This window comes from Malus domestica, chromosome 17 (genome assembly GCF_042453785.1).
Source record: "Malus domestica chromosome 17, GDT2T_hap1".
NCBI classification, from domain to species: Eukaryota; Viridiplantae; Streptophyta; class Magnoliopsida; order Rosales; family Rosaceae; genus Malus; species Malus domestica.
This window is the reverse complement of record NC_091677.1, coordinates 32080734-32106140: the sequence shown is the minus strand read 5'-3', so window position 1 is coordinate 32106140 and position 25407 is coordinate 32080734. Positions and strand designations below refer to the sequence as shown.

At 36.5% G+C, this 25407-nt stretch overlaps 2 protein-coding genes across 2 annotated transcripts; both read left to right on the top strand.

Annotated features, from left to right (window-relative positions):
• Positions 1-448: 448 nt before the first annotated feature.
• On the top strand, positions 449-7501 carry LOC103405988 (valine--tRNA ligase, chloroplastic/mitochondrial 2-like). The gene is made up of 7 exons (XM_029096877.2): positions 449-648; positions 5718-5865; positions 6063-6167; positions 6307-6408; positions 6500-6572; positions 6703-6869; positions 7269-7501. Exons 2-7 carry the CDS (start codon positions 5836-5838, stop codon positions 7392-7394), a joined length of 603 nt encoding a protein of 200 aa, XP_028952710.2. The 5' UTR covers positions 449-648; positions 5718-5835; the 3' UTR covers positions 7395-7501.
• Positions 1187-3061, top strand: LOC139193681 (uncharacterized). The gene is made up of 2 exons (XM_070817177.1): positions 1187-1671; positions 1837-3061. The coding sequence occupies exons 1-2, from the start codon at positions 1419-1421 to the stop codon at positions 2829-2831; spliced, it is 1248 nt and encodes a 415-aa protein (XP_070673278.1). The 5' UTR covers positions 1187-1418; the 3' UTR covers positions 2832-3061.
• Positions 7502-25407: the final 17906 nt, after the last annotated feature.

The following is a 25407-nucleotide window of genomic DNA, read 5'->3' as shown; positions in this document are numbered from 1 at the left end:
GTTTGCGGGCCACGTGTCCTATTGGACAAAGGTGCTGGATCTCGCTTTATTTTTTCTAGGTTTCCTGTCCAAAATAAAAATTGACTGATTAGGAGTGATAATGTTAAATATATTTTTCTCTTATATAAAGTCAATCTCTTGTATATCTTAAAAGATTTTGAACCTCCCCAAAGAAACCTCTGAATCACAAAATACTTTCTGAAACTGGACTCATTTTGGTTTCTGTGGCTGATAACATGCAGATTGATATTATGATATGATTTAGGTATTTTCTAGTATGTTGATGTTTGGCCAATAAAATCTCTAATAGGTCAACTAACCAGCTGGACCAAACTTTATATGTATGCCACTGGAAGGAAATGGAGCTTCAGGATTAGTCTTACCAAAAGCTTTTATCAGAATTGCCAAAAGGAAAAATCCTGGGCAGGGTTTTTTGGTTAGGTTATTTTATTTGTGTCATGAAGTTCAAGCTCCTAATATTTGGAGGAACACGGGATGAGTTGGGTTGTTAGTGGAATGAGTTGGTTTTATGGCTTCCCCTTGGGCTTCAGTATCTTCAGAGTTTACTGTCCAGCTATATTTTATTATGGTTGGAGTGGCTGATGTATTTTGGTATTCATTTTCTTTGCTGCCATGTAATACTATGAGGTACAGCTCTGTTTTGTTTAGCCTAGCTGGACGACTGGAACTTTTCCCCTGTATTAGAGCAATTCCATCCCTAAGGACTTTGCGCCAGCACCCAGCGTATTTATCCACTCAAATGAACAGTAACAGACTCCAATGAACAGTAATAGGCCAAGGCATCTCCACCCCTAAAAAAATGCGCTGGCACAAACGATCTCCATCCTTACAAAATGCGCTGGCACCCAGCCCATTTAAGATATTTTTAAATTTTGTCTAAAAGAATAAAAAAATAAAATAGTTTTAATTTCGGATAGGATTTTTAACCAATCTCGTCACGCCACATGTCATTATCTGAACGTACTATTTTGTGAATAGATTTCCGCTAAGATTTTCAACCAATCTCAACACGCCACGTGTCACTTCCATTTTACAATAATTTAGCCAAGATTTCGATACGATTTTCAACCAATCACGTCATGCCACGTGTCATTATCTGAACGTACTATTTTGTGGATAGATTCCCGATAATATTTTCGACCAATCCCGACATGCCACGTGTCACTTCCGGTTTACAATAATTTAGCCAAGATTTCGATAAGATTTTCAACCAATCACGTAGTGCCACGTGGCATTGTCCAGAACCTCATCCTTTCTTTTTTTGTCCATATAAACCCTACATCCCTACATCCATCCTCACACCAAGCTCAATCATTCTTTTTAGCTCAGAATCCTTGTTCATCGTTTTCAAATCTTAAGTTCTTATTATCGTTTTCAAATCTTAAGTTCTTATTACAATGTCTTCTTCAAGAATGGTGTATAAACAGTTGCAGGAGCAACAACAAAGGTTGTTGGCACAACAGGCAGAATTGGCCAATCTCGAGGAAGGTGGAAGTGGAGGTGGAGATGAGGCTTTCTTCATGGAGGAGGATGAGGATGATCACCATAGAAGGCAGAAGGCCTCACATTCCCGCCTTGTCATGGAAGTCGTGGGTCAGATAGCCAAACCAAGACGTGTTGCAAACCTCGATAGAAAAAGGGAAAAACGAGGTAAAAATCTATTGGAAGATTATTTTATTCCCAATAGCATATTCCCTGATCATATTTTTAGACGGCGTTTTAGAATGCAACGAAATTTGTTCAACAAAATCATGAGTGATATTTGCAACCATGATTCATACTTTGTGCAAAAAGAGGATGCTTTTCATGTTCTAGGTCTTATTCCCGAGCAAAAAATTACGGCATCCTTGCGAATGCTTGCATATGGAGCATCTGCAGATCAAGTGGATGAGATCGCGAGGATGGGAAAAACAACTGTTTTGGAGTCCCTGATGCGTTTTTGCTCTGCAATTGAAGCCCTCTACACCAAAGAGTACCTCCGGACACCCACGCCAAGGGACATGCGAAGGCTTCTGAGGAAGGGTGAGATGCGAGGCTTCCCTGGCATGATTGGAAGCATGGACTGCATGCATTGGACTTGGAAAAACTGTCCAAGTGCGTGGCAAGGAGCATATGGCAACAGAAAAGGAGCCAAAAGCATCATTTTGGAAGCGGTGGCTTCATTTGATACATGGATTTGGCATGCTTTTTTTGGTGTTCCAGGAGCTCAGAATGACTTAAATGTCCTTGCCCAATCCCCATTGTTCGACGAACTGCTGCAAGGAAACTCGCCGAGATGCACATATACCATTAATGGTACCCAATACGAGGGATCATACTACCTTGCAGATGGCATTTACCCAAGGTGGTCAACATTTGTCAAAACAGTGCCACATCCACAGACTGAAAAGGAAAAACACTTTGCAAAATGTCAAGAAGGGTGTAGGAAGGATGTCGAGCGTTGTTTTGGTATCCTACAAGCTCGTTGGGCGATTATCAGGGCTGCAGCTAGAATGTTTGATGTCGAGGCTCTTCGATCCATCATGATGACGTGTATTATTCTCCACAACATGATTGTTGAAGATGAGTATGATTATGATGGCGTCGATGAATATGAGCCGGATCCGATGAACAACTCAAGAACACGTATTTATTGTGCTCATGATGGGACCGAAGATCCAGTGCAACACGAGCCGTTGGAACGCGATGGACGTTACAATGAATTGATCGTTCAACGTTACACTAATGTGCAAGAGCCATACTGGCACGTAACCCGCCAGAATGACTTGATTGAGCACCAGTGGGGATTGCATGAAGGCGAAGATAATTAGAATGAGGCTTGTGGTTGAAGAATAAATTGTATTTTTTTTAAGTTTATGTAATTCTATGTAGTGTGTTTTGTTTTTAAGTTTATTTAGTGAGTTTATGTAATTCTATGTATTTGGTGAGTTTATGTAATTCTATGTAGTGTGTTTTGTTTTTAAGTTTATTTGGTGAGTTTATGTAATTCTATTTATTTGGTGAGTTTGTGTAATTCTATGTAGTGTGTTTTGTTTTTAAATTTATTTGGTGAGTTTATGTAATCTTATTTCATGTGTTTAAATAAAGTACAAAAGAAATAAAGTTTTAAAAATAAATAAAGAATTACATTAAAATTGCATAATAAATTAAATAAAAATAAATAAAGTTTTTAAAATAAATAAGGAATAACATAAAAATTACATAAGAAATTAAATAAAGTTCAAACCTAAAAAAAGAAAAAAACATAAGAAATTAAATAAAGTTCAAAAGAAAAAAGAAAGAAAAAACATAAAAAAAAAATAAAAATTATACAAAGTCTCTCGAGTTAGGATATGTGGTGCGAGGATCTTGGTTGTCACAAAAGTTGCTAGAACCCCCTTGACTTGTTTCCGCATCTCTTGCACGCCTCCTTCGCATGACATCTCTTTTTTCCGAAGTCCAAAAATATTTAGAATTCGGAGACAGTCCTACTAGAGACTTGCTCATAGTGTCACGATCTGCTTGAGCCATCCTTTCTTCTCGAAGCAATTCATTTTCTCGATGAAGTGCTTCTCTAACCAGCTCGCTCTCTCGATTAACTACTTCTCTTTGTCTCTCAGCTGCCGCATCACGGGCCTCAGTAGCTACTAATATTGCTGCCATAGCAGCAACTTTTTCCTCATCTCTAACCTTTTCTCGTGCCATGTTCAGTTCACCTTGGCGAGTAAGTTCCTCCATATATTTAGTGTAGTCATTCTTGGAAGAACTACCTTTTTTCTTTGACGCCTTTTTACCTACGGGCCTGAGGGACTGACGAGTCGGTTGGGTCTCGGGCACTTGTTCAGGCATCCCTTCCGTGTCTTGAAATGTGTCGGCTTCTTGTTCGGCCATGTCTGGTTCTGGAGAACTATGTAGACCCATACCGTGCATGACAACTTCTGGACCAGTTGCCACAATTTTGTATTTAGGACAATCTTTGACAATTTGCCAACATTCCCATCTAGTGAATGATTTGTTCCCGTTCTTTGAATTGTAGAATGCTTGAGCTTGTAGTGTCTATAAAAATGTGGGATAACATAGTGTTAAAAAATGCGGGTGTAACACAAATAAATAAATTCAAAATATTAATACGGGTGGAATGCATATAAATTACATAAAAATGACATAAGAAATTAAATAAAAATGACATAAGAAATTAAATAAAAATTACATAAAAATTACATAAGAAATAAGATAAAAATTACATACGAAAGTAAGTAAATCAAAATATTAATGTGAGTGGAATGCATATAAATTACATAAAAATGACATAAGAAATTAAATAAAAATTACATAAAAATTACATAAGAAATAAGATAAAAATTACATACGAAAGTAAGTAAATCAAAATATTAATGTGAGTGGAATGCATATAAATTACATAAAAATGACATAAGAAATTAAATAAAAATTACATAAAAATTACATAAGAAATAAGATAAAAATTACATACGAAATTAAATAAATCAAAATATTAATGTGAGTGGAATGCATATAAATAAATAAAAATATTGTCACCTGATCCGCTAAACTTGTCCCACTACGGAGGTTACCGGAAGCATGAGAGATGGCGTTTTTCCAACAAGTAAATGATGCGTTGAGTTTTTTCCAACGACCTTGAAGACCTTGACTAGTTCTGGCGTTTTCTCCATGTACATCACAAAACGCTTTCGTAATTTTACTCCACATTTCTCGCTTATCCATCTCATTACCTGTAATCGGATCATGAGTAGTGTGAACCCAACATTCACACAACGTAACATCTTCAATGAGCTTCCATAAAGACATTTTTTTCTCTTAAAGTGTAGAAAATATTGAAATGTAGATAGTATAGAAAGTGTAGAAAATATTGGAATGTGGTGTAAAGGTAGAAGATGAGGGTTAGGTATTTATAGGAAAAAAATTAACATTTTTCAAAATTTTCTGTAATTTTTTTAAAATTTTCTGTATTTTTTAATAATTTTTCTGTATTTTTTAATAATTTTTAATGAATTTTAATATAGTTAATTAATCTGGACCGTTGGATTTGAAAAATATTCAAATCCAAGAGCTAGGGAGTTGCCACGTGGCCAACGGTCATATTTCTGACCGTTGGGCCCTTTTTTTATTTATTTATTTACTTTTTGTGAAAAAAACGTGGACCGTTGATCTTTGATCTGACGGCCTAGTTTAAAAGTAAAATTTAAAATTTTTTTACCGTTGGAAATCCAACGGTCTAGAAAACTAGCCGTTGGAAATCCAACGGCAGAGAGAGAGCCACGTCGCAAACTCGGGGGGTGGAACTGACAGCACCTGCACGCGGGCCCGAGCTCTGAAAGCTTGTTGGGCACTCGCGCCACGGCTGCGTGAAGCGCACGCGCCAGGCTTCCTCCCCGGTTTCTGTCTCAGTCTCTTTTGGGCTGGGCTCTTGCCCAGCTCGGGCTGGGTTCCAGTCAATTTGTTGGGGTGGACTTGATTGACTGAGGCCTGGCTTGGTTTTTGGACTGAAGGCTGGGACATTTGGTCCCCGCTGGAATTGCTCTTAGGTTTTTTATCATTGAAAGTGAGTGTTTCTTACTAAAATAACAGAAAATAAGAATGTTAACCGTTTTCTTTTTCTTTTTTGTTAATATCTTCTGCTGAGCTCAGATGCACTGATTTACACCTTTATCAATTGTCGACTTATTTCACTTATGTAGGTACATCGAGGCCAGTAAAGCTCATCTTTACCACTCTAGTGGTGATTCAGTTGCTTCTGTTACACAGGCAGTTCTATTGTATGTTTTTTAAAACATACTTAAATTACTACACCCCTTCATGCCATTTGTGACCGAGGAACTCTGGCAGGTAAAATTGATTCACTATATTCAGCATTTGAGTTGAATTCAACTTCTCTACTGATAAGGTATTTATTATTTTCTTATGGGGTAATTATTAAATGGAAAAGCTTTTGCTTAGGATTTAGGGTGGACTGCTTGTTCGCTTTCATTGTACTGTTGGCCCCGATAATGTTTCAATTAAAATGAATGATTGCTTTGATACAGGCGCTCCCCTACCGAAAAGAAGCTCTTATTGTATCTCCGTGGCCACTGACTTCACTTCCAAGGAAGAGCAATTCGATTAAAAATTTTGAAAATTTACAGGCTTTGGTGAGTGGATATTCCATCATCCTTCTTGTTTAGTGGTCCATACCCAAATCCAAATGGCACTTTTTGCTATCTTGTATATTTTTCTTGTAGTCAAAAGTGGCTGATTAAATTACTAAGTTTTCTTCTTTGTTATTCTTAGACTAGAGCTATCAGAAATGCTCGAGCAGAATATTCTGTTGAGCCTGTAAAGCGTATATCAGCATCTATAGTTGCAACTGAAGAAGTCACTGAATACATATGGGTACGTATTCATTCTCCAGCAATTATTTTTATTTGGACATAATTATCATTACCACTAACTCGCTTAAATATTTATTTATATTTTGATGCAGAAAGAAAAAGAAGTTTTAGCTCTTCTCTCCAGGCTAGATTTACAAAACATCAATTTCACCGATTCTCCCCCAGGCACGTTTCTTCATCGATTATTTTCCATTTGGCCAAGGCCCGGAAATGTTCATGTTTATTGTCATTTATTTTTATGGCTTTATATGACCTGATGCTGAGGCATATATTTGGCGGATGTCTTTTATTTCAGGGAATGCGGATCAATCTGTCCATCTTGTAGCTGGTGAAGGGCTAGAGGCATATCTCCCTCTTGCTGACATGATTGATATTACTGCCGAAATCCAACGCCTATCTAAGAGACTTTCCAAGATGCAGACAGAATATGATGGACTTAAAGCTCGGCTCAGCTCTCCTAAAGTATGAATATTTTTAACTCATGTTTAAGCGCTTGGCAGTTGGCATTGATCGGAGAAAGTATTTTACATGTATTGTTCCCTAAGGATCCATTGACTGAAATGATTGGATTTCGAACCAAAATTAAATAAAAACCTAAAACATTTGGTAAGATGAGCTTAGAAATTTTGGAAATTTTGCCAACATCAATTCTGCCCGCTTGATACATCCATCATCTGGAGTTTCGTTAAATTTTTTGCATCTCGTGTTAAATGAAAACAAATAAAAGTGAGTTATAGTAATTTCTTGTTATGATGCGTGCATGTTATGTTGAGTCCTTTCTTTCTTTAGCATAGTCGTTCGCATGCTGTGCATGTATGCACACGTATCATACCTCTGACGATATCAGTTTTGCGCATGCAGTTTGTGGAGAAAGCTCCTGAAGATATTGTCCGTGGAGTTCAAGAAAAGGCGGCAGAAACAGAAGAGAAGATTACTCTCACCAAAAACCGATTAGCATTGCTCGAATCAAGTGTTCTGGTCACATAATAAGACCCTCAGTCATCTATGCTCCATCAGCTTAATCGGAAATATCCCACTGCCAGATTGGTACTCACTCGTCCCTGGACTCGACCCCATGGGATTTGCATCTTCTGCATTGTATTTAGGCTATATTATACAAGCCTAATCCACACAACCATAAGGCCCAAGCCTTCAATCCATTTCCAAATGGCTCATATTCTAATTACTAGACTAAAGCACTAAATCTATATAAAGGCCCTTGTGAATCTTGTTTTCCCCAATGTGGGACAAGAGTCTCAAAACTTCCAACAGCTATGAACTCAACCATAGTCTTGGCATCTTGGAAGTCGAACCATGAAACCCGGACAGCTCCGAACCAGACCGCCACTTTCGAGGCAATTTCCGGCCAAACCACGGCGCGTTGGCCACTGTGAAAGGTATAAATCTCTTCGTCTCATCGAGTACTACAACTTTCCTTTTTGATTCACTCAATTTCGTTGAGTATTGAAGAAGTTATACTCATTTGAATCTTACCCAGTTTCCGGCGACCACCGAGGATTTCGAGGCATTTTCCGGCCAAACCACGGCGTTTTAGATGTCGTGTGAGGTATCCTTCTCTTCGTATCTTCGAGGGCTACAACTTTAGTTTTTGAATCACTTGATTTTGTTGAGTTTTGACAAAGTTATGACCGTTTAAAGTTGGATGGTTTTCCAGCCGAATTTCCGGCCTTCTTCTTCGGCAAAACCAGGCCTCTCAGGCCGTTTAGAAAACCCCACAGGCCTTAAGCCCGTTACGCCTCAACCCAAAACCCCAGCCCGTTTCATTTTTATTTTTAGTTATATTGTTTTAAAGACCCAAAGGGCCTTAGGCCGGTTTTTGCTAAAGGGCTCAAGCCCAGCCTTTTTTGGCCTTAAGGCCTTCGGGCCATAGGTTTGTGTGGGTGTGTGAGTGTGCAGCCCGTGTGTGTGTGTGTGTGTGTGTGTGTGTATTTAGGGTATGTGTGCGTGTGTGTATATGCATGTTATGTATGCATGTGCATGTGCATGTGTGTGTGTTTGGGCTTAAGCCCAAACCAGCCCCTGTTCATCCTAACCCCTTTTAACCAAAAACCTTAGGACCCTAAACCCAAAACCCAATAGATCCGAATCCTATTTAACCTAAACCTTAATCCGAATCCAAGCCCATTTGGCCTAGTTGACCGTTGACCCCCGGTCAACGTTGATTTTAGGGTTGACTTTTTGGGTTTTCGTCCGGGACCCTTCTTAGGGTAATTCGACGTTCTAAATCCGTTTCCAATGTCCGTTTTCCCAAATTCAATTGCTATTATATAGTTTTATTTATTGGACTCTTTGTGTGCTTAGGGGCAATTATTGTGACGTTTCCGTCTTCGCTAGTGGCGCAGCTTTTGGCAACTAAGTACTGTGAGTGGACCTCTTTCTAAAATTACATGATTTTATAGTTTAATTGCATAAATGAATAGCATGCCTTACGAGTTTATGATTTGATTTATGATAAGCATGTTTATTGAATATGTTGATTTTCGTTTCGTGTTTTTGGTGAGGAATTAATTGTTGGCCTATATTGAGCTATATTTTGATATATCGTATTTTCTATAAAAACCATGAACTGGTAGACTATCTGATAGATGACGATAGGATGCTAGAACATGTTTTTGAAACCCCTCTTTATAGTATAGACGATGGACGAGATTTATACTATGAAGTAGTTATTTATGAGAGGCGTAACTATTTGTGCGTACTTAGTAGACACTATGCCGCCTAGGGTAAGGATATGGTGTTGGCAATTAGGCCGAGAGAAATAATCCCTAGCAAAAGGCTGAGGGACACGGTGACAGACATTGGGCCGGGAGGGAGTTATCTCTGGCTATGGGCACAGAGACTTAGGTGTGCAAGCATTGGGCCGGGAGTTATATTTATTCAGTGATCTTTCTAGCAGCACATCGCGCTTACGAGACAATTTATGAGACGTTTACTGTTTTGATTTCTGCGATGATATTCCGCTATGTGGCTTTTGAGATATTTTTGGCATGCTAGGATTTTTATTAAATCCATCATTTATTATGCTAGTAGTTTTCATTATATAACTGTGGGGGTTAGTTTCTTGATAACTGTTTTATTATTATGGTATATATGAACTTGGTCCACTCACCTTTGTTTTGCGCCCCCATTCAGGACTTAGATTCAAGGCACCTAATCATGACGTCAAGACACTTCCGCAGTAGCATCTTTGAATCCTCTCGATGTAGGACCTACTTCTTTATTCATTCAATTTTATCTTAATTCTTTTTAGTGATTAGGTTTAGTTGTATGTTTTGAACACGTTCGTAAAAATTTTCATTCATTGTATTTAAATTCATAACCCGTATTTATTTCTTATTCTTAGCTTTTGTATCAATTAATGGCTTTCGTCACCCTCGGGTGTCGGCCAGCACGTGTTTATCCTGGTATTCGGGGAATATCAGGGTCGGGGCGTGTCAGGATTCGAGTTGGGGTGCACCGACGAGCTCAAAATGCATCCAAGAAACCGGAGAAACTGAGAGAAGATGAGAGATACAAGATTATCCCAAGTTTCTAATCGGGACCATCGTTGTAGAAGCAGAAGAACCAAAACATTGAGTCAATGCTTCATATCTGCCCGCTGGCTGGGGATGTAGCAGTAGCAACCACAAAACTTTTGTAGGTTTTGGCGAGTAATGCATGCACTCCTTTTTTTTTTTTTTAATTGAACAGACGATACTGTTTGCAATAAGGAGGTGGGGAAGTGGGCTAAGCTTCACAATAGGCTAGCAATAATGTTCGCACTTCTCTTTTTAATTAGTTCAATTGGTGATAATATTGTAGCGTAAGTACATACGGAGAGGCAAACTAGTACTTAATAGGTAAGAAAATTGAGTACATTTACAATTTCTAACACTTTAAAAATCATGCAACCCTAAGAGTGTGATATTTGCCTTAGGTGAAATTACAATTACCAATCACAAGAAGCAATACTCAATCCTCCGGTGATATTCCGACCGAATTGCATCCAATTACTTATCTAAACATCTTAATAGCAGCTAAGCATTAAGATATAGAGACAGTTTAAACACAGCGATTAATAATTCAAAGTACAAATGCATAATATCATAAGCAATTAAATAAATACTACATATTCATGGTAAGGCTCGTGGCCTCATCTAGCAAACGGAAATTAGTTACGAATAACCATAAAACAAAATGAATTTTTATTGAAATAGAAAAAGGATAAAAAATACATTGAAGAAAAAATACAAATCGTCAAAGCGTAGCTAAGTTCTCCAAATTGATGCGTTCCCCAACCCTAATGGTTAAATAGCCTTATTTATACTAATACAAAATAAAATCCTTCCTAGAAAAGATCTTAGAATAAAACAAGAAAACATAATAGAATAAGATAACTAGAAAATACATCATATTCTAACTTTGAGAAATCTGCCCAGCCACAAAGAATCTCACGTTTCTGGATCTTCATGGCTCTAAAATAGACCCAAAATGACTCAAAATAAAGCTTGAGATCTCCCGAACATAATTGCAAAAGGCCTCAAACCCAAAAGACATCATCTTGGACGCCAAATAAGCCCAAAACGTCACTTTGACAACACTGTACGTTGCTCCTTTATTTCATCGCCATAAATTAATCATTTGGTAGAAAAATATAAAACTTTGATACAATCAAGTAGAAAGACTAACGAACATCCTTCAATTAGAATCACTCCATAATTTGTTTGATCACTTTTTTCTCAAGAGGAATTCGAATGTCCTCCATTGGAAATATAATTCAAAATATCAAAATTCTCACAAAATAACCAATAAATTATAACTAAGAATAGGGTAAAATATACAGTATAATATCAACTCACCAAGATGGTATTGTAATAATATACTTGTATCATGTAAGTCATTGATATTGGTCATCTCGTGATATCGATCAAGTGAGGTTATGGAACGGCTGTGATCATGGTTTCCAAGCATGTAATTATCCAACTCCACCAGTTGTGAGCAAGGGATGATGAGGAGAGGCAGCATCATAGAGGCTTCTGTTAAGTGTAGCAAACATGAGTGCTCTAACCGTTTGACAGGTGTAATAGATTGCAAGTATAAATTGCCATTTATATGTCTCCATCTGACAGCCAAAAGGAAAAGAGTTACAGTAGATGAGCAGACGAGGAGTTACAAACCTTCAATCTCCCCATCTTCCTCTTGTCTCAGAGTAAGAAATACATTCGTCTGAGTTGATTGAGATATGAGTTTTATCTTCTTCTAGCTTGTTTACTTGTGTTAGGTAAACAAGCAACAGGGTCGCTCCACATCTAGCTCTATCAATCAAATTTTTCCTTAGCGTAAGCACTAAGAAAGAAAGGGCTCTTAGACTACAAAAAGGTATACATGAAGGTAGTTTACTTGCTTATTTAGGAAAGGAATAAGCACTCAGAAATACTACTATAATGGACTACTCACTCATAGGGACACAACCGATTTGATATAATGCTTAATAAGTTATCCATATTATAGAAAATACCAGCATGAGGATTTCTTAAAAGGAAGAGGGCAATCAGATGAACAAGGACAATAATGTATGTATATAGGGAGAAGGGATTCGCTCTCTAGGTACTTTTCACAACCCTCAAACTAGGGACCAGTGCATTTGTCTTCCCTTCATCTAGATCCTCAGTTAAGTGTCAAGGTGAGAAAAATTACATATTAGAACCAAATGGACCAGAGGGTAAGAAAATCCCGTGACACTAACTTTCTTACATAATTTATGTTTCTTCACTCATCAAAAGGAGGTACTTAATGAATTTGTGCCTCATTTTTATAATATCTAGGAGATTTTGACAACAAATTATTTCATCTGCTTTCAGAATTTTCCGTATTTATATCTTGAACTATCACTTTTAACTCTTGCCTAATTAGTTTGTTGTTCATGCTCTTTGATTGTGGCATATTTTTAGCATAAGTTTAAAAAAAACTGCCAATTGTTCTCTTTTTTCAACATCTGTTAAAGAACTCGTCTTGTATCCTAGTTCACATATTAGGGATGAAAAAGATGGGGGCACTCCAGTCTTTTCTGAGAGAACTACTCACTCCAATCAGGGTTTAGCTGAAGCTTGCAAATTTGTTTACAATGACGCGAAGTTTGTAAATGAAAGGGCACGCAATGACATTAGTCTGCTTTCTGTTGAAACTAAACTAGGTTTACGTGAAGTTTTATGAATACGAACACAAAGTATTTTGCACTGGATAACTCAGAAGCATTCTTATTAAACTGAAAGACATCAACCAGCTATTAAATAGCCTTACATCAACACGAAAGTGAAATAACAACCCTAGAATCGTGGTAATCGACTAATTCAAAACAGATAACAAACTTGTCCCTCAAGTATAGGAGAGTTATTAGCACGTCCAGGGAATAAACCCTAAAATGAAAGAAACCTATCAACTAGAATCTTTGACAACTTCAACATCCTCCCTTAAACTGAATACTATTGATTCAGTTTATTCCAGGCCATTTGCATACACCCATTAGGTCTCGCAGTTTCTGAAATACTTCAAGTTTCAGTGGCTTCATCATTACGTCTGCAATCTGCTCCTGAGTAGAACACTGCAGCAGCTCCACTACTTCATCCTTGACAAGATCTCGAAGGAAGTGAAACCTTACATCTATATGTTTACTGCGACCATGCATTACTGGATTCTTTGACAGCTTAATGGTTGAGACATTATCACAGTAAACCTTTGTTGGACCAGTTTGCCTCAGAGTCAAGCAACTCAAAATTCTTCTTAACCACACCACTTGACACGCACTTGAAGCAGCCACAATGAATTCTGCTTCGGTAGTAGAGAGAGTGACCACTGGTTATTTCTTCGAGGACCATGATACTGCTCCTGAATTCATTATAAATACTTAACCTGAAGTACTATTTCTGTCATCTTGATCACCAGCATAGTCACTGTCCGTATAGCCAATGAGCTCTTCATCTCCTCCCTTCTTGTAAAGTACCCCAAAATCACCAGTTCCCTTCACGTATCTTAAGATCCTTTTGACTGCCAACAAATGAGTCTCTGTACAATTCTCCATATACCTGCTAATTAGACTTACAACGTACATAAGATCAGGTCGTGTACCTGTTAAATACATAAGACTCCCAACCATTTGCTTATAGTGCGTGCTGTCTACTTTTGCTCCCCCTTCATCACGAGTGAGTTTGAATCCAGGAACCACAGGGTTATGCACTGAGTTGCACTGACCCATGTTGAACCTGTCTAACACTTCCTGTGCATACTTACGCTGACTTATAAAAATGCCATCTGGTTTCTGTATTACTTCAATGCCAATAAAGAATCTCATACTTCCGAGATCAGTCATATCAAATTCTGTCATCATGGATCTCTTAAATTTCTCAAACAACACCCTATCATTTCCAGTGAAAATGAGATCATCAACATATAGGCATACAATCAAAATTTTACCTTCATTGGCTGTCTTGATAAACAATGTGTGCTCAAAAGGACATTTGTTGAATCCCTATTTGATAAAATATGCCTCTATTCGACTGTACCATGCTCGTTGAGCCTGCTTGAGCCCGTATAGTGCCTTCTTGAGAAGATAGACCTTGCCTTCGCTTCCCTTCTGTTCATATCCAGGTGGTTGTTCAACGAAAACCTCTTCATTGATCTCTCCATGCAAGAATGCTGCTTTGACATCGAGTTAGTAAATCTTCCAGCTTCTTTGTGCAGCAATGGATATAACCATTCGAATTGTATCCATTCGTGCCACGGGTGCAAATACTTCAGAAAAATCCACTCTATATCGTTGGCAATATCCATTCGCAACAAGCCGGGCCTTATACTTGTCCACCTCCCCATTTTCATTCAATTTTGTCTTGAAAACCCATTTGACTCAAATAGTTTTTCCCCATGTTGGTAGGTTAGTCAATTCCCACGTATGGTTCTTCTCTATTGCTTCTATCTCTCTATCCATTGCTTGTTTCCACTTCTCATTTTTCACAGCTTCGCAATAGCTAGTAGGATCGCCATTTGTAAACAAGGCTAGATGAGCCAAGTTCATACCTTCTTCATCAGAAAGACCTTCACCAATGTCATAGTCTCTCATCCAACTTGGTGGCCTTCGAGCTCGTCCTTCTTGAGGTGCACTGCCTTCATTTATGGTATCTTTTGATTCAAACGAATTATTGCCATCTGACCCATGAACGTCAGTTTCTTCTTCATTTCCCTCATTTTCTTCTTCATTTCCTTCATCTCCAGTACCTGTTTCTTCATCAAGATCAGCTAAAATATCTTGCTCATGACTGTCATCCCAATTCCATTGTTGATCTTCTTCAAACACTACATCTCGACTTATAATGATTTTACTTGAAATAGGATCAAACAATCTATAAGCTTTGGACTCCTCACTTACCCCCAACAGTATACATTTGAGGCTTTTGTCATCAAGTTTCAATCTCTTGCTATCTAGTACGTGCACATGAGCGATGCAACCAAAAACCCTAAAGTGCTCTACCGAGGGTTTGTGCCCACTCCATGCTTCCTCAGATGTTTTGCTCTTTACTGCAAGGGTCGGACTTCGATTTAGCACATGGACAGCCCAATTCACTGCTTCAGGCCAGAAGGTCTTTGGAATCCGCTTATCTGATAGCATACATCGAACCATATTCATGATAGTTCAATTCTTCCGTTTAGCAACCCCGTTCTGTTGAGGCGTATAGGCAGCTGCCAACTGCCTTTGAACGCCATTCTCATTGCAGAAATCTGAGAATTCATGAGATGTGAACTCACCTCCTCGATCCGTCCTCAAACCTCTTATGAATGATCCAGTTTCCTTCTCCACTTTGGCTTTGTATGTTTTGAACACGGTGAAGGCTTCTGATTTCTCCACCAGAAAATAAACCCAAGTTCTTCTACTATAGTCATCAGTAAAAGTAATGAAATATCTATTCTTACTGTTTGAGATTGGGTTTATGGGACCACAGATGTCAGCGTGTATCAATTGCAGGATCTTTGAGGCTCTCCACACACTTTCCCTAGGAAAAGAGTCACGATGCTGCTTCACTACAAGGCAACCTTCACACACGTTCTGAGAAGCTTTGAGCTTTGGTAGCCCCTTAACCATGTTCTTTTGTTGTAGCACCTTCAGACCACTCCAACTTAAATGTCCATATCGACAATGCCAGCGATCAGCTTGATCTGTGGTTGTCATGGAGAGACAACTTTGTTTCTTTCCTGGACAGCGAGCACCCAAGGCAAACATCCTGTTGTATGTCATCTCAGTTTCAAGAATGAGACCTTTCTCAGGATGAAAGATCTTACACTTTCCATGTTGCATGAGCACTGCGAGTCCCTTCTCTTGCAGTTGACCAATACTCAACAAGTTATTCTTTAATTCAGGTACAAATAAGACGTCTGTAATCACATGCATGATCCCATGCACCTCCATTCGTACTTTGCCCTTGCCTTGCACACTGAGACTGAAGTTGTTTCCCAGCTTGACTGACTTTCGGAAATTTGCATCTATTTCGACAAACGCTTCCTTTCTACCACACATGTGGTTACTACATCCTGAGTCAAGAAACCAAATCTGCTCCGTCTCAGCTTCCTTGGCATCCACCAGCGCCTCCGTCTCAGCTTCCTTGGCATCTACCAACGCCATTAGCAGCATTTCCTCATTTGTTTCTGCAAAGTTAGCCTTGGGGTCCCTAGTCTTCTTAGGACATTCCCACTGAAAGTGCCCTAGTTCGTGACAGTTGTAGCATTCTATGATAGATTTGTCGAACCCAAATCTACCCATTCCTCTACCTCTTCCCCGATAGGAGCCACGGCCACCACTTCGCCCTCCTTGTTGAACTCCAGTGGTAACTTGGAGAGCTTGTTTGTCCATCACATGTTGACCCATCCTTTGTTCATGCACAAGCAAACTGCTCTGAAGTTCATCAATGGATAGAGTATCCAAGTCATTCGACTCCTCAATCGAACAGACCACATAATCAAATTTTGACGTCATAGACCTCAAAACTTTCTCAATGATCACTATATCCTCCATTCTTTCTCCATGCACCCTCATCTTATTAGCTATGGTGAGTGTCCTCCCAAAATATTAATTAACAGTTTCTCCAGCCTTCATATGCAATACTTCGAACTCCTTTCGAAGTGCTTGCAACTGAGCACGCTTCACACGTGCAGTTCCTTGGTACTTCTGCTTCAAGGAATCCCATATGTCTTTCGCCGTGTCCTTCTTCAAGATCGTTTCAAGAATTGAACGATCAATGGCCTGAAACAAGTAGTTCTTGGCCTTCAGGTCTTTCAGCTTCAGCTCCTCCAGTGCCTTCTTCTGTGGATCATTAGAGTCCGCTCCTCCTGCAACTGCAGTGATCCCCGTCTCCACCAGGTTCCAATACTCCTTGGAACGCAGGAAGTTTTCCATAAGCATGCTCTAGTGATCATAGTGCCCATCGAGCCTCGGGATGGCAGGTTGCACAAAACTGTTCTCGGACGTCATATTCTTGTTCTTTCACGCAAGCAACTGTGTTTGCCGGTTTTTGGTCAGGCCCCTGTGATGGGGCTCTGATACCAGATTTTGAAACTGAACTAGGTTTACGTGAAGTTTTATGAATACGAACACAAAGTATTTTGCACTGGATAACTCAGAAGCATTCTTATTAAACTGAAAGACATCAACCAGCTATTAAATAGCCTTACATCAACACGAAAGTGAAATAACAACCCACGATAACAACAACCCTAGAATCGTGGCAATCGACTAATTCAAAACAGATAACAAACTTGTTCCTCAAGTATAGGAGGGTTATTAGCACGTCCAGGGAATAAACCCTAAAATGAAGGAAACCTATCAACTAGAATCTTTGACAACTTCAACACTTTCTCGGTAAGATTCCCTAATCTACGTTTGTTTTTTTTTTTCTTTTCATTTTGAGATGAGATTGCAGTAATTAATTGTAACCCATCTTACTTGGTCTTTATACTTTAGTCTCAGGAACAAGTCATGCAATGTTAAATTACAATTAAGGTTTACAATCTTCAAATTACACAGGACCTGTATGCAAAATTTGCAAGACCATGTTTTTGGCCTTTTCTGTAATTTACACATTATAAAGTCAGGTTGAGCATGGTTTATAAGACATATTCTGAAATCACAACAACAAGACATTAGGATCACGAATAAATCAAATCAATATGAAATAGAGATCGACTAATTATATTGAACTTATCTGTAGAATTCGGAAGACATGGTTATGAAGGTGAAGTCATTGATCCTTGCGAACAAAGTAGAAGTAGTCTTTTACTTCCAGTACCTCTCAACGAACTCTACTATCGAAATAGGATTATAGTTTTCGTGAGTTTCTATCAGTATGGAAGCAAGGACTGCTCCTAGGTTATATAGCTAGGGTTTCAATCAATTCCTCCCTATTATCGGAAAGGATATCAACCCAAATCATATCTCATCAATTATGGTCCCATCATGACTCTTATTCCTTGTATTTACTTAATAAAGGCCCTTAATTGATTGCATGTAATTAGGACTCCAATATGTTTATTTCCTTAAGGCACCGAGTGTCCTAGAGATTTTATTAACTTGAATGCCAAGTCAACTATTCCCTCAATTATTCTCGGCATAATTCATTGCCATTCACAAAATGGTTTTACATTCTCCCACTTGAATGTCAATGAGAATACCTCAACGAGATAAATATATATGGTGATCACTTGAGTCCACTAAAGTATGCAATCATACCTTTCAAGTAACTTGTCACTTTGAGACTAAATGCAGAACCAAGGAAAACAAGGCACACATTGGACAGTTCCTTGCACTCTATGATTACATGCACACTTAACTCAAAGCACTATGTTACTAACAAAGTCATGATATCAAGAGCTAATAGTCAAAACATTAGCTCACAATAGTCGAACTGAAAATATGGAAATATATTTCAGTACAAAAGTAGTTCACAAAAGAACTCAACAAGGTTGGTAACTAAATCCAACTTTTCTGTCAATTTAGAATATAATAAGAGAACAAGTAAAATACGACATACTGTTTACAAAATCAGGACCTCTTATTAAAACTTATGAACAAAATTTAAACAAAATTACTCTTAAAGTATCAGCCACTAACACTTCAAATTTTTAACACAAAAGGTAATCACTTACTCCCACTGATTAAAAGAGACAAAACTATATAAATTATTATTACTCCCACTGATTAAGAGAGTAAAAAACAAAAACTTTGTCAATGTCTACAAAATGAAACAGATACCTTTCAAATACTCCCATTAGCAAAACATTAGTCATGGGATCTAAAACATAAAATTTGTGAGCTCAACATCTTTATTCTAGATATCTGTAGGGAGGTGACTATTGTGACTGAAAAACTATACAAAATCATTTGGTCAGTTTTGTTCATCTAACATATGACAGAAATAGAAAACTTTAACTAAATGTTTTCTAATGCATCAAAAGCATATAATTCTAGAATCATCTTTGGATAGAAACTAATTATATTAGGTTTGCATAGCTAAAACATAAAATACAAGGGTAAACTTATATAGCTTCAACACTTTTGAGCAGATGAAGTATATACCATCTTGTCAATTCCATGCTTCACTATACATTGATTTATAGTTATACTGAATAAGAAAACACTTTTGAGCAGATTAATTATCCATCAAAAACATATAAATCACAAGTCCAATTTCTTGAACAACATACAAGAATTAATAAGCAAAACACTTTTGAGCAGAATATACTCATTAACCCTTCTTGAATTTCCTACAAGATTAATTGCATGTATAACAAATAAAATATAAACAAGTATGATAATGTACGTTTTATCTACCAAAACTATGACCATTAAAAGCATGCAAAAAATGATGAGTGTGAAGCCCATAATACATTATTTCTCCCACTTGGGCAAACACTCAAAATTGCAAGATTAAACACTAGAGAAAGTGGTTTTCATATAACAAAATATAGGCTAGTTGAATCAATAAAGATCAAATACATACATATATATATATATATATATATATTTAAGTAGGTTAGAATTAAAAAGTTCCATAAATAAAAAAAAACTTATGCATTGACTACAAATTTTATTTTAGTGTATGAGAGAAGACTCACATATGCGTTAAAGATTAGGTCATACATTAAAATGAAACCTAATAAGAGAATCCAAATTCAAAATTTATGTTTTAATTCTAAAACAAAGTCGATTAAAATAAACACTTAGATATCTCAATAACATCAATTTTTCAACAATAATTTTAATCCAATTTAGAATTCACAGAAAATTAAGGCAAAAGATTGGCAAATTTACCTACTCATTCTCGATTTTGCAAGATTCATCATGGAAGTAGTCGAGTTGTGGAGGATCGAACCAACTCCAAATTGCATGATTGTTACACCTTTGGGCAGAAACTAATCATGCAAAGAAAATACTTGCATAGAGCCAAAACATAAAATACACAAAATACATATAGGTTCACAGCTTTGGCCAGATGAAAATATGTTAGAAGTACTTTATGAGTTGCTATAATACTAATTTATAATTGATGAGTGATTTCTTGAAATTCCCATTGGGACAAAGTATTTACCATATAAATTAGAATTCTGATTTTTCAAAATAATCTTTTAGAACAGTATTAAATAACCGTTTTGTTGGATATTCAATGATTCTCAAAAGATTCAATCAGACACAAAAGTATGTCATTATTGACATTGAACAATAGAGTTCTCGAAAGAGGAAACATGGTTATTCAATTATTCGATAGGGACCAAAATGATCAATTAGTAAACTGATGCCACTTTCCAATTTTTGTCTCAAAAGACAATGATCATCATAATCAAAATTGATGACCAAACAAAACATTGGTTTGAGCAAAATAAACCAATACACTTTTCAACCAAAATTTAATCAGTGTTGACTAATAAAAGTAATTAGAATTGAGAATTTGCATTGAAAACCAGAACATATTAGAGTAAATAAACATGTCAAACAATTGGTACTATTGGATATGCACAAATTAGTGAAAACAATATTGCATAACATAACTAGTTTTTGAAGTACCAAAAATTCAGCAATACCACTTTAGTTTGCAAATTCACCAAAAACTCAATTCTCTTTAGATTGTCATGAAAATTTTTAGGTATGAACTAGACATATATGACTACTGTTTTGCTAAATTTCATGATTTTTAAAATTTTATAAGCGAGCCAAAATGAATTCGAAAAGAGAGGTGCTGCAGAAACTGCAGAAAATGTTCAGTACAGACCTGAGATTACAAATTCACCAAATATTCATTGTTCATCCGATATGCATGAAAATTTTTAGACAATAAGTAAACATACAAATATGTTAATTCCCAAAATTTCATAATTTTTGAGACTTTACAAGTGTACTAAAAGAAAATACGAAATGGGATGTGCTGCAGAAACGGCAAAAATTCTGCAGGACATATCGGAGACTAAATAATTCACTAAAAAATTCAAATTTTCTCCAATGTGCATGAAAATTTCCATAAATTAAGTAGACATATAAATTTACTGTCAGCCAAAGTTCCATAATTTTTTCAATCTTAAAAGTGGGCTAAAAATAAAATCGAAATGGAATGTGCTATAGAAACTGTGTAAATTCTGCAGTACAGTCCCAAGATTAAAAAAAATCACCAATAATTCATTTTCAAACCAATGCACGTGAAAATTTCCAGACTTGAAATAAACATCTCAATGTATATCATACTAAAAGTTCATGAATTTATGAGTTACATAGATATTTCAAAATATTGTCACAAATTGTCACAAAGAGACTATGGTGCATAATTCCAGCAACATAGTGTCATGCTTAAAATTTAACCATAAACCAATTTCTTGTGCGAAAGACTCTGAAATTTTTTCCATGTACAGAATTCATTATATAACATAACATGACATAATTTCATCAAAATTGGAATTAGGAAAATTTATCAAATTATTGTTCTGGAGCGGTGAGTGAAATTTACAAAATCTTCTAATCAGATCACAATAAAATGAGATACATATGCATTGATGAGAATTTGGCTAAACAATGACCATTCACTATATATTTGCTACACAAAATGCAAATAGGTAACAAAAATTCGTTCTTTTGGCGATTACAACAAACAAGGCATCCCTTTTCACCATAAAAGAAAAAGATTTAGTCATTTAGACAACTTCGCTTAAATTCTACATCAGCAAAATATCCAAATTTGTTAACCATATGAAATTTCAATGCAAAATCCACACTACTATCCTTTAATTCATCATCCCAAAAATTATGGACCGGACTACACTGTTAAATCATGCAATAAATAAGCCAATGTAGTTAAAATATAAGTTTATATAGGCAGAAAATCTCAACACTACCAGTGCAGTTCTCTTCAATACAAGGGTAATAGATTCATGAATAATAATAGAATAAAAGTGAACGGAAGTATGAAAATCCCCCAAAAAAAAAACATGTCAACAAGATGTATATAACTCAAGCTTCTCAAGATCGAGAGATTTGGGACTTGAAAAGTTTTTCTAAACCTTCTAAATTTCTGTAAAATTAGTTCATACATTCAACTAAGATATGAACTTGTGTGCCTGCACACGACATGTTAGTGCCATGGTATCCAAATCCAAATTTTAAAGTATGAAATCATATACTATGGCTCACCCAGGAAACTAGTATCCATAAAGCTAATTTCCATCAACTCAAAATAATGTCACAAGATTGTAATAGACAACTTACCAAATTTAAATTTAAAATTTTAAAACATAAGCAGAAGCATGAACTCTTAACTTAATCGATTTAGTTGGAACCAAAAGCTTAATTTCAATTCAACCAAATGAGATAGAGATTAAATTGCGAAGAGCAATTTCATACCTTTCCGGGGAGAATTTGTAATGAAAAACGCCGAATAGAGTCAAAAGCCGCCGGAAAAATATTTGCGTCTTAAGCTTATGTTAATCAGTTGAACCTCTAACCAAGAACCATTAAGCAAACACTCACATGGTTCATCCAAAATAAAATCAATCATCAATTTATCTGTCAAGTCGTTTAGTGATAGATAAATGATATTGATTCCTAAAGTTTTACTTCATTTGTTGAAGTCTGATACTCCTTCTATTTGATGCCATTCTGATGGAAGCAATTAGCCAATATGCAAAGTACCAGTTTTGATGCGTGCGAAATATGCAGCAAGTTTACAACAAACTCATTCAAGATTGTGGAAGCATTTAACCAAGATCATCCAAGTGTTTTCATTACTCTGAATGGATGTAATTCTCTGCATAAATGTAACAAACACAACTCGAAGAATACCATGTAATTATTCATCATGCAATTGAGTGTAAAAAAAATTGCAGAAGAAATGGTTAGAGTATAGCGGAAGCATTAATTTAACCAGAATCAAATATATACCTCAGTTCCTTTAGTAAAAATAAAGAACCCTAGCCACGTTGGGTGGCTCTGATGGAGTCGCCATGGAACAAACAATTGAATCAGTCTTCTATAAACAAATTTGCTTATACCTTTATATCGGACCCTAAGCTTGTTGTGCGGCTCTGATACCACATATAAGACATATTCTGAAATCACAACAACAAGGCATTAGGATCACGAATAAATCAAATCAATATGAAATAGAGATCGACTAATTATATTGAACTTATCTATAGAATTCGGAAGACATGGTTATGAAGGTGAAGTCATTGATCCTTGCGAACAAAGTAGAAGTAGTCTTCTACTTCCAATACCTCTCAACGAACTCTACTATCAAAATAGGCTTATAGTTTTTGTGAGTTTCTATCGGTATGGAAGCAGGGACTGCTCCTAGGTTATACAGCTAGGGTTTCAATCAATTCCTCCCTATTATCAGAAAGGATATCAACCCAAATCATATCTCATCAATTATAGTCCCATCATGACTCTTATTCCTTGTATTTACTTAATAAAGGCCCTTAATTGATTGCATGTAATTAAGACTCCAATATGTTTATTTCCTTAAGGCACCGAGAGTCCTAGAGATTTCATTAACTTGATTGCCAAGCCAACTATTCCCTCAATTATTCTCGGCATAATTCATTGCCATTCACAAAATGGTTTTACATGGTTTGCAAAAAATGTACAATTGTACTGGCTACCTGCACGTGATAGTTATTATCAATGTATTAAGATAGTCATCCATGATTTTATATGACCTGAAATGTTCATTCTTAGAGCTCATTGCTCATTATTTGCCATTTCTTGTCAGTGGTATAATGAGGTTGAATGCCCGTGTGCGTCAAGACATTGCTATTCTTGGGTTGGGGTTTCTTAAGCTGGATGGTAAAACTCTTATCACCTTTTCAGTGCGCAGATTTTCTTGGGCAGCTTTATAAATTCTATATATCCTTGAATCCACACTTACATGAATTTATTCATATTCGAATAACAAATAATGTGAAATGAATAAGGTGTTTGGTTTCTAGAATGGAATTGGAAATTTGGAATCAAGGAAAGAATCAAACTCTGTTGTTTATTTGGAACTGGTAATCTAGGGTTTGCATCAGGGATTCATCAAGAATATATATGATCGGTTAAAAGATTTTTATCAAAAATTGTCTAAATATATGATTGGTTAAGGCTTATATATGTTAGCTGTAGTCATAAAAGAAATCCTATTCTCATCTTTTCTCTCAGATAGAATTATTAATAGTTAAAAAAATTCAAAATCCATATTCCAGTAATTTAGAAATTTTTTCTTGGTTAACAAGTAATATAATCTAAGCTAAAAGTCGTGTAAAACATTGGTTGGAACCAATCATGAAGTTATATTTCCACTGAAGAATGTGATATCTACGTGGCTGAAGGACTTTGAGTGGAGTTGTACCATTTAGGACTCCTCTAGTACGGTTAATGAGGTATGCAATGGTTAGAATGACCATATGCCATACTCTCAAGAAACAACGAATAAAAGCTGTATAGTCTCCACATTTTGCACTCAGCCACACCATTCTGCTTTGGGGTATAGGGAAGTTTCTGAAACATACCCTTTAGGAAAAGCTATGACTAAAGTTATTTGAACTGTGCGACAGGAGAGAAACAAAGGACGACTAACAACAGATAAAAGGAAAAAAAAAGAGAACATGCTGAGTTCAGATGTCCGATAGGATATAATGTATTCAATTATGTAGGAGAGGAGGTATTCAATTGTGTAAACCCAGGAGGAGGAGGAAGTTCCATAGGTCTGATTCTTGTGAAATGCACATTTCGTCATCCATAGCAAGTTTCTGGATAAAGATTAGCCTGGAAGACAAGGTAAAATCAATTGATTGCAAACAAGAAGAAATTAGCAATGCGATGTTGAGTCCATTGTACACGTTTAACCCAAAATACTCCAAAAGGATTTTGTACGCGTGTGTGTATAGCATAATGCAGTAATTCATCGTTATTAGATTGGAAGATGATAGGATTTTTACTGCTTATGTGAATGCGATAAAAACCTTCTATTTTACTTGCAAGAATCACAAGGTTATTGTAGTATAAACGGATCTCGCAAGGTCATTCTCCACAGGGATTATTAAATAATTCGAAACAAATCAGATTCCAATTAATGATTGTAAAGTAGAAATTTAGATGATTGATTTTATAACCTACTTAAATTAAAAACGAATTTAACTATTAATGATAAGACAATCTGCAATATTAGGACTAGAGAAAAAAACAGTTTTGAGAAAATCAAATTGAGAAGGCACTAGGGTTCCACCATCACCTAGTAATCCTATGAATTTTTACCCATTACTTATGATCTACACATACCACTTTGAAGGTTAGATTTTCCTAATTCATATTCTACTTGGAACCTCCAACGTAGAACGTATATCTAACATGCAACCCGTCCGGACGTTCGGATCAAATATGAACATGAAAGACTCATTATGCTTTATGAAAATCCTTTGAAAAACCATGCAATCCTTAAGACGT

What these genes read in the sequence shown, in the direction of transcription:
- LOC103405988 (XM_029096877.2), top strand. Translation starts at nt 5,836, where the DNA reads ATGCCATTTGTGACCGAGGAACTCTGGCAG. An exon ending in TTGAAAATTTACAGGCTTTG is followed by an intron (nt 6,168 to 6,306) that starts GTGAGTGGATAT and finishes TGTTATTCTTAG; the next exon opens with ACTAGAGCTATCAGAAATGC. An exon ending in AAGTCACTGAATACATATGG is followed by an intron (nt 6,409 to 6,499) that starts GTACGTATTCAT and finishes ATTTTGATGCAG; the next exon opens with AAAGAAAAAGAAGTTTTAGC.
- LOC139193681 (XM_070817177.1), top strand. Translation starts at nt 1,419, where the DNA reads ATGTCTTCTTCAAGAATGGTGTATAAACAGTTGCAGGAGCAACAACAA. An exon ending in TAGAAAAAGGGAAAAACGAG is followed by an intron (nt 1,672 to 1,836) that starts GTAAAAATCTAT and finishes TTCATGTTCTAG; the next exon opens with GTCTTATTCCCGAGCAAAAA.